Here is a 12264-nt window from a genome sequence, read left to right as displayed (position 1 = left end):
GTCTCTTTGCTAAGAATCTCACTCGTACACAGGGGATTGTGGTGTCCCTTGCTATGTGACACATCTGAAAGAAGAGCTACACCACAGGTAGGCAAAGCCTTGGTCAAGACCCACCATGCTCTGTCTAGCTTTGAAGATGTTGGGATGCTGTCAAACAGATGATGAGGGTTGCCCTTGGACATACTCCCTAGTAGCAGGCCAAGTTTTTGCAGAACTGCTGGTGCCTCAGGGATTCCCCACATCCCTTAAGTGGAGAACCAGCTGTGATTGCCAAGTACAAGGGTTTGCCAGGCCACAGTTTGGCACCCGTGCCAGGAGTTGCCAACCCCAAGACAGATTTTCTACTCATGGTCTTTTCTTTAAAAAAAAAAAATCAACACTAGTTTTTTGGGAAAAATTCTAGTCCAAGGAGGCAGAAATTAATGATGTCTGAACGAGCCACAGTTGATTTATTTCACGAAACGATGGAAATGAAACAAAAACAAACAAGTACTATAATTCATTATGAGCACTTCAGAAGGGGAGGAAGAAATTCAGACAGGCCAGTTATCCATGAATAAAACTATTCTGTGTTGTTCCAAAACATGTACATGAAAACATTTAAACCACCACATATCACCACTGAAATGGTCCCAAGTTTTGGAAGTTTCTACATAACAAAGATTGATTAACAGCTCTAGTTTTGTGAGTCAAGATGGTAGTCGAAGATCAACCAAAGAACAAGAATTTTTTGTCTTCCTAGAATGGTCTCTGCAGATCCCATAAAAGAGCTCCCTGATTTGTCATAGCAGAGGAGTTATTTGGAAGACAACAAAAAAATTTGCTATCATACCCATTGCCAATCCTTAAAAATAATTCTGTGGCTGCTATATGCCATTCCCATATTTCTAAAATATAGCATGAAGTTGAACACTTCTGCATGACCTGCTCTCCAAGGACTGTAGCCAATTAGAAGACATCTCTGCTACCCAGAGAGGATCTGAAGTTTTCCTTTGGTCAAGCAGATGAAGCATATCTTATTAACATCGTATAACTAAATATTTTTCTTCAGCCTTACAGGATTCTGCTATATTTTCTTTTTAAAATTATACCAGGAAAGATTCAACATAACGGCTAATATTTTTATGCCTGCCAAGCTCATGGTTCATTAATAAATCAGTTCTTATAGTATCAAGATGCCCATCGTCATGAAAAGTCACTTGCTTTCTTTGCAAACTACATAGAACCAGCTCACATTCTTCTTATACAAAAGCTATCCTTATTCATCATTGACCAACCAGATGGCCAGCCACATGAAACTGCAAGCCAAGGAGACCCATTGAAGGACATCTGGACATATCACCAAAGTTACAATTCTTTCATATTTGTTTCTACTTTAGTAAAAAAAAAAAAAAAAGGACTGTAATTGCCGACCAGAGATGTACATTTCCATACAACCAATATATCAAATTAATATGTTAAATATAATGGCCACTAAAAATTTTCAAAAAGTAGTTATTCTAGTACCTTACTGCCTGATTTTCACAACTTTCTGAAGGGAGGGGAAAGAAACCACCTACCAAGAAGAATTGATCCAAGGGCATCTCCTTCCCAGAAAAGTTAGCAGAAATTCCCACAGACCTTCATGTAAACACAGAGCCACTACTTTCAGCCCATCGGGGGCAATCTTTGTGAAGGTGGCCAGCTCCAGGTTGGGAAATACCTGGAGATCTGAAGGGTGGTTTGGGGAGGACAGGGACTTGAATGAGACACCATGCCAGACAACCTACCTTCCAAATCAGCCATTTTCTCCATCTCTTGTCTGAAGATAAATTGTAATCCTAGGAGATCTCTGGTCACCACCAGTAGGTTGTCAGCACTGCTTAGTAATCAGGCAGCTGCCCCATGATGGGGTGTGTGTGCAACTTCACAAACTTCCTTGAGGGAAAGGAAAAGAGTGCACTCCCACTACTGCCACTCACACCTGCCCAGTTTGGGGCTCAGGTTGCACAGTTGGATCCACAGCCCCTTGTGCCCACTCCATCTGAGGCTCAAGCAACCAGTTTTAGATAATGCCCACCCCTCTGCCTCATGCTGGGCCACTCCTTGCTTGGACCCATCCAGCAATTTTGTCCACAGTCCCAGAATTACTAAGACTCTGCTACTAATCATTACACTGTTCCACTGTCTTGGCAAAAGGTTTCCTGAGTTTGTATTAGTAGAAGTGGATTATGATGGCTGCTGTTCTGTTCTCTGTCCTGTACTTTCTTAATGCACATGTATCAGACTATAAGCAAGGAGGGATTTTAAAGGGAGAGAGAGATGGACGAGTGTGCTTGCAGGGAAGAAAGGCACCCCCCCCCCTTTCCTTGGCTATAGACTTTCATGAAACAAGAGAACTGAAGACCTCCTACACAAAATGCAATGGGTTTAAACTCCAGCTGAGTTTACATTTGCTACATGAGTGAGTATTCAGTGGAATTTATAATTAGCACAAAATATGAGCCTCTTGATTTTAAAAATAATTACAAGCCAAAAATACTGGGATATCACTAAATGTGAGTCAAAACTCTTGTTCATTTCCACATCCAGTTTCTCAGCAATAGAACATAAAAGGGTCCTTTTATTGTTGCTACAATCATCTTTTTTCAGTTTACTCAGTCTCACTGGGAACCCAACCCAAGATGCTTCCGAGCAAAGCAAAACAGTTTTTAAAAAAATGCTGCACAAACAAGCTTATAGAAGCCTAATGATCAGCATGAGAGGAAATTTTCCAGACATTCAAAGGACATTAAATGTTCCATAAGTCACTACAATTTGTCTTGAAACTCCAAAATTCAGATCACTTTTCTGTCTAGTATTTTCAGTATTAAACACATGCACTATGATAGAAACCAGCCATTAAGAGGCACATAGTACATTTACAAACATCTGTTTCCTTCTCTACATGTACTTTATTCTTTGGTAGTAGAGGTTTTATGGAGAACAGCCACTCTGCCATTTGCTGTTCTAGAGACTTTTCTATTATTCTTATAGCAGCTTCCCTGGCCACACCCCCTCCCTCACATGTAGGTATGAAGTTTGAAGCCAGGGCCAAGAGAAACTGGCATGGCATATTTCAGGACATACGAGCCATCTTCCAATTGACTCCGCTATAAGTCTTTGTAATAACACCAAAACTATCAGTCAATGTGCACATCCCCATTCTTAAAAAACATTTCAACTGTCAATCGGTCTGAATGAGCAATGAGAGGGAATGATTATGCTTTGACATTTTTGGCACTCAATACTCAATTTGTGTATATGATAAAGCTTCTACAAGCATTTATCAGCAATAGATGGTCTAGTAATATTCTAATCTGTTCAAATACATTACGGTATTCATCAAAACTGAACAAGAGTCTAGTATTACTGTATAGGCGAGCCATTTATTCCGGCAGAAGCTATTGTGAACCAGAACTCGGTTCATAAATTGTGATTTGTTACCTCTGACTCACAAAAGTTTATGCTGGAATATATTTTGTCTGGATGTTTGTTTAACTTTGCTGCAAGATATTGATTGACATGGCCACTCCTCTGGAATTGAAATGCATCACGTTCCTTGCACAGGAATGTCAGGAAGGGAGAATTCACTGCCTAAGGTGGCTCAAATCCTGTCTAACACCTTTGGGCTACAAATGTAGTAGCCAAGATGCTTTGTTATGCTAATATGAGTTCCACACCTTCTTACCATAAAGAAAATCCACAAACAAATGGTTAGTCCACTGCATCACACAAGAACTGGCTGCCTTTAAATCTAACACTATACTTATAACAGCTTTAAAAAAAAAACGAGTCCAGAGGGATAGCTATTTTAGTTGGTTGCAGCAAAAACACCAAGCAGAAGTCTTCTGGCACCCTCGACAGTGAAAACACTTTATTCCAGCACAAATATTTGCAGACTAGATCCTACCTTTTCAGACACTACAAGTTAACCTGCACTATATATTCATTCAGTGCAGGATGTTTAAAAGAAAAAGGCAGAGTGCATGAAAAACAAAAGCTCTGCACCATTCTGCATTTTCCAAAAGGAGGCAAGTCTCAATTCTGAACAGAAGAACATAGCAGTGTACAGGGCATCAATAATCAACTGCCACCCTCGTTGTGCTACATGGATATCTCCTGATGGCTGCAATGCTATACTTATATAGAATGCCTTCATCATCATCATAATCAACCATTAAACAGAAGTCCAATTGCACCTTAAAGACTTAACCCCACTCATCATCCACCATGTATAACAACAAAATCTCTTTCGGTTTCTCACACTTCATTCATGACACCAGGTCTCCCTGTGTCCTGTTCTCCTTTCTTTCCCCCCTGCCCTGTTAGATTTCTAATAAGTATGAGGGAAATAATTTTATCTTGATTGTTTCTGAAGATGTAAGCTCTGACTCATGAAAGCTCATATCAGAATAAACGTTAGTTTTTAAGATGCTTCACTTTGTCACAATAGACTGACATGGTGGCTATTCTGGTTTCCTCTAGCTGAAGCATCTTCACTTAGACCATTTATGCACTGGGAATTTCACTGCCCTAGTTCCCGTGCAGGAGCACAAATCGGGGGAGAATGAGGCGCACCAGGCCAAATGCTCCCCCATGTGGGTGCAGGAAGAGGTGGGGCAACCTGCCACGACTTAAACTCCAGCCTGCAGCCTGGCATGAAACCTCCAGTGTGGAAACGGTCTTACAGTGCAATCTCAGGATGGCAGAAATACACGGATAAAGCTCAAAAGCAATTGTGACCTCACAATCAGAAGCCAGCAAGGAACAGGCAGTTATCAGTAACAAGTTGGACTACATACAGGAGACAATTCTTCAGCAACACATTTTATAAGTCATTAATAAAATAATGTCAGACTACATGGAGGAATTACCAGAAAGAGTTAAACATATAGGAACTGTATGGACATACCTCAGGAGCCTTTTTTACATCACTACACTAGAAAAAGTCTATTGTTTCAGGAATCGGCACCATCATTGTAGGGTCTGCAGCTATATGGACTCTATCCTCAGGAAACCCCCACCCCACCTTACTTGCCAACAGCACACCTGACACTCCATCATGAACACTGTGCCCTATATAATAGCACATCTTGCTGTCAAACTTCATCATGTTGCCTTGCTCAGATTCAGCAACATCTCAAGCCTTCAGGTTGCCTGTAAAGCTATTGGTACCCATATGGTCATGCAGCATGCAAACACATTCATGGCTGACTTGGAACTCTGACAGCTAACTACAGCCCAACCTGGTTAATACTCATCTCGCAGGCCTTGGGTGGCAGACCTTTCCTAGCTTATAGACAACCACCTCATCCAAAAGAGCTTCCTCAACAATAGACAATCCACAGAGCAAACCCTACTCAAACCAGGATTCTAACTTTATCCTCTGACATGCAGGCAACACTGTTATAGGACGTAACTTCAGCTCTGCCATTTTGGCCTCATCTCCAAGAACACCCTCCTCTTTGCAAAAGACATATTAAAAGTAAGTAGACACAAATGTGACAATAAAAGCCACAGTGTTTTCAGACACAATAGGAGAACATTTCAGTCTACCAGGGCACTATTTCAAGCCTAGGAGTGATCATTCTTCAACAAAAGAACCTCCAAAGTGAACTGAATAGCATAAAAAGGCGAAGCTAGAATTCAATCAATGGTTTCACACTACTTTCCTTCCTAGGTGGAAATGAGACATAGGATTTTTAATCACATTGTTAGGTTAGAATCTTAACAAAACCTGTCCGCACCCTGCCCATTCCAGGTGTTAACTAAAGAGTAGTTCTGATATCGCTCCTGAATGAGATATGAACTTTACAGTATGTCTTACTCTGTGTTTCTTCCTTTTCATGATCCCTAGGCCCTGCTGTCCCTCTGCCCCAGCCATACTACATGAAATTAATTAAAAGTGAAGAAATGGGCTCTAATTCACCAAACCTTATGCTGGAATAAAAATATTATTAGCCTTTAATGCAGGGGTAGTCAAACTGCAGCCCTCCAGATGTCCATGGACTACAATTCCCATGAGCCCTTGCTAGCAAACTCCTCCATGGACATCTGGAGGCCCGCAGTTTGACTACCCCTGCTTTAAGGAGCCACAAGACTGTTGCATATTTATCTAACACTAGGGAATTAAGTGGCTACAATGAAAGCCTCCGGAAAAGTCATAGTGCTAAAGGAGAAACTTGCACTTCCTTGACAAATGTGTGTTCCCAGACTCCTTTTGCTAAGGCAACACAAATGGAAGGATAGAGAATACAGATGTTGGAAAGAAAAGGACTGGTTGAAGGATAGGTGTTTAATTGCTAACTAGTTCAGCATCCTTAACATCTCTGCAGACCACTGGAGCCCAACCATGCTGACCTCTGGTTGAAGAACATGTATATGTGTGGGCAGGATTAAACACAGAGCTAAAGTTGATGGTGAAACTTGCTCATCAGAATTAAGCAATAATTTTCATAGTTACATATTCATGTGCCCCACATGTCTCTGTATTTATAGGATCACTCTTTTTCTAATACATGAGTTACAGGAAGCTGAGCAAGAATAAGCCTCTTTAAATGTTGAGATTTCTAACACACTGCCTTTGTAACCAGATACACAGCACATCCTTTGTAGCCTTGTGGTAAAGTCAGAAAACCAATATTTTAAAAAACAGCAGTGTTACAAAATTAATTTATGCATTTCTTGCTTGTTATGCACAATGCCCCTAAAATATTTAAGAATGCCAAAGTATACCATTTTAGGAATTATCTGCCTTTTCATTTAAATTACACTTTAAATAGAGACTTTGTTTTAAAAAATGGTGGAACATTTTGCGATTGCAGAAAACTGAAAAAAGTCAGGTTACATCTTGGGATTTGACTACCTTTAACTTGAGCTCAAGATATTAACTGTGAGAAATTCTAGCCAAATGTGTGTATTGGTTGGTGATCGAAATATGTATGCATTTATGCCATTTTTCCCTGCTAAGATGCTAAAGACAACTCTAGATGCTTAGAACACCAAGAAACTTCGGCTTGCTCAGTATGAGTCTGTCAACTGGTTACCCAGTACTAGATTTATGAACTAAATTTATCTCTACAATCATTTCCAGTTTACAAACAGGATTCTAATTTTTCAACTAAAATTAATTCTGATCTCAAATTTTTCTGAACTCTAAACCAATGATAAATTAAAACCCACTCAACCAAGAAATATATTCAGTGTTGAAGCTTAGCTATTTCACATGCTAAATCAGCATGATTTTCAAGAATATACAATTTTTAGCATGTTAACTTCACATTAAGAGGCATGAAACATATAAACAGGATACGTGTACAGAGAATTAAGCCAAGTTTATCTGTCCATATAACTCAGTCATTGTAGTGTTTTAAGACATAATTCACTCATTATATAGAAAGCAATATCGCTAGTTCCACTATCATGAGGAGAGTGAACACAAAGTTCTCACATATAAGGCCATTTCAAACATCGTGAGGTGGCAATGCAAGCTTGACATCAGCTTTGCAAATGTCACAGGTCTACCCATTTCCAACTCCCTGTCTGCAAAAAAGACATACACTGAGAACAAATTTATCAAATCCATATTGTCAAGTGTACCAGAAATCTCTTACATGAACACCTTTAAAAAGAAACATGTAAACATCAGGCAATGCATATTCAGGACTCTTCTAATGCAATCCGGACGCAAAGGCATGTTCTTTGCCTTCCAACACTTGCTGTGCATTAGTTCACTCAAGGGTTACCAAGCAATGCTCTAAAATGTGAGAACGTTCATAAGACCTTCATAAGATAGCCTTCCACTTCAACACATTCATGTTATTTATGTGAGGAAATAAAAATCCCTCCTAATAAGCACTGAACACAGAAATGCAATCGAGACTATTTAGAACCTACAGAAGTTTGCAAATATTGGAAAACATTAATAATTCCATTTTAGTGCACTCAGCCTTTAAAATCACCTCACCATATACTATACAATATTTCTTAAATACATTGTTTTAAAAGGATTTGCAGAGCAAACCAGAACTTGCTTTCAAATGCTCAGGGGAAGCAAAATGTCTAGAGAATTACCTTACTGGTTACTATATTTATATATTTACATTTGAATTTATTCACTGCCATTCCCAAACCCAGCCAGCTAATGGCAGTTTACAATAAAACCACCATAAAAACAGCAACAAACAAATCTATTTCCCTACCCTGACTACAGCCAATAACACCAGGCCACACTGGTCCCCAATAATCCACCATCGTCCTCAGAAGAGATGCCCATGCCCAGCTTCTACAGGGCCTATACAGGGTCCTATATGGGGAGGGACCAGATCTTCCTGGCCCAGCCTCAACCAAATGCCTGGCGGAAGAGTTCTGTCTTACAGGTCCTGCAGAACATTAACAGCTCCATCAGAACCCTCAGCTCTTTTGAGAGCTCATTCCACCAGGTTCGGGCCAGGACTGAAAAAGCCCTGACCCTGGTCAAGGCCTTACCTAGTTCTTCATATCAACATATTTAGGGTACTGATTAGAGACAGGACTGCATCATTGTCTCTAAGGCAGCAACAGTGTCCTCTGTGAGAAACTTGACTTCCTCTGGGAACTGTTGGTATCTGCTTAGGGAAACCTCCCTTTCACAAGGATCACCCCTTAATCATACCTGTCATTAAAACAATGCTAAAGATCATGATTCAAAATTTTGCTCTGTTGTTAGGTATTCAAAATTCCTAGAAAGCTTTTACACAGAAATTAGCTTGAGTAGCAGGAATGCACTGTCAGCACTTTAATTAGAGGTAAGCATTCCTCTCAAATCTTGCCAAAATCTAAGGCTTGTTAATCTGTAAATAAAGCTGGTCTTTCCAAAGACTTTCCCCGCCCTTTAAATATGGGTAACACAAATCAAAATACTTACTGTTCTAGGGATGGGTGGAGAAAGAGATCCATTGGACATGTATGGATCATTATTCATATTTGGCATCATAATATACCCAGAATAACTGGAGTAAGAAGGTCCTTTACTGTATAAACCACCATCTGTGTGTTTCCCTGTGAAAAGCAGAACGTGTTAATCAAACTGCTGCTTAAGTCTGCAATGTAGAAGTAACCTCCGAGAGAACAAGATTAATATTTGAGTCCAGTGGCACCTTTAAGACCAACAAAGATTTATTTAATCGGGCCACTGGACTCTGATTTTGTTTTGTTGTGCTGCTTCAGACCAACACGGCTACCCACTTGAATATAAGCTCGATATTTAAATATCAAGAAGGGGGAATAATTGGTTTTGCTGTTAGTTAAACATATGGAAAGGAGTGTATTAAAATAGGCAGACATTTGTTTATTTACTTAAATGTATAGGCCACCTCTTATCCAGAGACTTAAGATCTATTTTGCAATTTAACATGTCCTTCAATACCTGATTTCTGACATAAAATTGTGGTACACAGTGACAGTTGTTTCTACAAAAGTCATACAACATTGACACTTCAAATAGGAGGATATGCTCTCGCATGTACAAAACAGAAGTTATTTATGAAGCGTGGCCAGAAATGTCTGCTCATGAGAAGGTTCAATGTCCCTACTGTTTTTGTTTTCAACTTCCTTCTGGTAATCTATATCCATGCAGCATGAACAAGTTCATTCTGGTCATGCCAATTAGAAGCAATTAAGGGGGGGAGCAGTCCAGACTAATGAACAACAATACCCTGCTGGTAGTGGCAGGCCTATTCATCTCAGGGGCCTCTATTTTTAATCCGTTTAATATCCAATTTAAATAAGAATGGCTATTTTGAAAGCATACTAACTGAAGCACTGAGTTTTATGCTGAGTTCCTGTTACATTTATTGGAAAAGGTCACCTAACCTTTCACTCTTATCATCAATTCTCAGTCGATGGAGAACTGAAAATTTAAACAGGTACGATCTACCTTAAGAACTGCTTCACCAGCATCACTGAAAAAAATCTCATTAGGAGCACTGCGTAACTGGAAAATCCCATCTACACAAGTGGTCTGAGGGACATTCATTCAAAACATTTGTATAATTAGCAGTTTGTACAATCAGCGGGCTGTTTGAATGACTATGCCTCCTGCATTATGTTTCCAAGACAAGGGAGTCCTTACTTAAAACCGCCCCTTCTCTGAACTCAAAAACAACACAGCAGCCTTAACATGGAGATGAAAAATACCATTGTCATTGCTGCTAGGTTCCAGAAGTATACACATATAACCACATATAAGATATTCTGCACACAGGAATGAATTGCAGAAGTATTCTTATGTCATGAGATAAGGAACACACCCACAGGATTATCTTCACACAGAGAACCATGTTCAGACAAGGAAAAAAATTGTCAAATGGCCAATATTCAGATGACCAAAGTATATAAAAATGATGTGCATAACTGTTTTACATATAAATGCCAATTGCATGATTGTAATCTGAGTATTTAACATGGAAACCTCAGAACCTTATTCATTTGTTTAATCTTCATAACAGCAAGATAGCAATAAATAATGTCTCCATCTCACCTTCTTCAGGATGGTCTCTGCCCTTCTCATGGTAAGATTCCTGAGCTTGGCCTTGCCTGGATACCTAGTAAAAACAAATTATGGCATATCATTTCCATTCAACTTTACTTATTTCATATCTTAACATTTTTCCAAAATACAACGGGTAATGTACTAAATCCAGCAGAAACACTTTTTTATAATGCTGTTTTCCTCCTTAAGGATAGAAAAGGTTACTTTACAAAAATTCAACTCAAGTGTGTTCAACCATCTACAGATTTCTGCAACTGAGACTTCCCACCAAGCCTTCTGCAGCCCATTGAGACTCCCCCCAATTTTGTTCAAGGGGTCATAGTCCTTAGGAAGAACGTAAGAGGCAAACTGGGGGTCTGGAGTAGAAGAAAACTGGTAGGATTTGCTACCCCCTCAACCACAAATGGAAATGCCTTTTATCAATGGCTGCAAATGATGTTTACTCAAATTGTTATTTTTACACAAGCAGCTTTTATATTTTTTAATGAAAAACTTATCTAAGGTTTAAAAAAAATCCTCCTTTAACTTGTTTTAATGTTGGTAAATTGCCTAACAGTTCGTGTTAATCCTTTAAAGAGTTTATGACTAATGCTCTGACCTTGCTGATTTTAACCCAAGAAATTTCATGGCTACTCTGGACTAATGCTATTATGTGATCCTGTGATTCATAGGAACCTGCCTTTTCCTGGCCATGAAACCTGATTTAGAGAGGAAAGAGCTCTCACACTATATTCTATCATCACACGAAAAAAAATCATGCATTACAGCATTGGTGTATCAAGTTACATAAGGACAAGTACTAGCCAACTGCAGCACACTGATATGCATTCATTAGTAACAGAAACCAAATATGTCCAGCAAATTAATAGTTCCTTAGGGCATGATTATATTTCATCCTGTACTTCCTAGATTTCATGACACTATGACCCACTTCTTTACCAATTTTTTTTCTTCCATACCTCAAACATATACCTTTGTTATTATGTATATATTCTCAGTAGGGCCTAATATACACAACTACCAAAATGGGCTACAAAGGTTCATCCTAAAATAGGAATTTGCTCATCTTTAAAGTGCCTCTTTCCATTTTTTTGGAAAGATGCAACTTAGAAGCACCCTGATCTGTGAAAACAGAAAATCAAAATCAGAGCACTGGATATTTAATCAGCAGGCCCATTTGTAGCTTTAGCCTGCAGAACATTATTCCAGATTCCTATTGAATTCCACGTGAGATTCTCAAAACAGACCCTTTGTTTGTAAATACTGTTGCTTTTCAAGTGGAACATCCATCCCTCAGGTATGCTAGTTCAGGACCCACCTCTACCTTGGCACACCAGCAACAGCCACCTTCTCTAGTTTCCCAGAACTTTAGACCTATGAGAGAGAGCAACAAAAAGGGGTCCCTTCCTAACAAGCAGCTCCTAGCCCTAATCATCTGAGACTCTGGTCTAGTACGAAGAGGGAAACTGCTGATGCTCCCCTGTTCAACCACCCCCACCCGAGCAAACTAAGCCAAGCGCGCACACTACTGACTTGCAACTTCTGTCAATATGAGCTCATGAGTCAGCTGAGCCTTCAGATATTTCTTTTGGCAACCAGGAGGTTTGCCTGCCTGGTGCTAATTTGGCATCAGCAAGCTTAACTGAGGACTAACTTTAGAACTTTGTAGCCAACCAGAAGACCCTCTTTCCCTTTGGAACCCACGATGTTTC

At 39.6% G+C, this 12264-nt stretch overlaps 2 protein-coding genes across 9 annotated transcripts in view; one reads left to right on the top strand and one right to left on the bottom strand.

Moving 5' to 3' along the window:
- Positions 1-12264, top strand: part of RPL34 (ribosomal protein L34) — a 305621-nt gene that overhangs the window by 110148 nt on the left and 183209 nt on the right. The window lies entirely within an intron of this gene.
- Positions 1-12264, bottom strand: part of LEF1 (lymphoid enhancer binding factor 1) — a 106036-nt gene that overhangs the window by 91458 nt on the left and 2314 nt on the right. For 7 of the 8 annotated variants that reach the window (XR_013224881.1, XR_013224880.1, XM_077300643.1 and 4 more), the window contains 2 exons: positions 10541-10604; positions 8927-9060 (listed from right to left, as the gene is read on the bottom strand). Coding sequence is in view for 6 of the 8 variants with exons in the window: in XM_077300643.1 (XP_077156758.1) it covers positions 8927-9060; positions 10541-10604 (198 nt within the window). In the remaining 2 variants the exon portion in view is untranslated. Of the gene's footprint in view, positions 1-8926; positions 9061-10540; positions 10605-11150; positions 11171-12264 lie in introns of those variants that run through there. The other variant, XM_077300646.1, reaches the window with a different exon arrangement.

This window comes from Paroedura picta, chromosome 10 (assembly GCF_049243985.1).
Source record: "Paroedura picta isolate Pp20150507F chromosome 10, Ppicta_v3.0, whole genome shotgun sequence".
Lineage (NCBI taxonomy): Eukaryota > Metazoa > Chordata > Lepidosauria > Squamata > Gekkonidae > Paroedura > Paroedura picta.
This window is presented reverse-complemented; position numbering and strand designations above follow the sequence as displayed.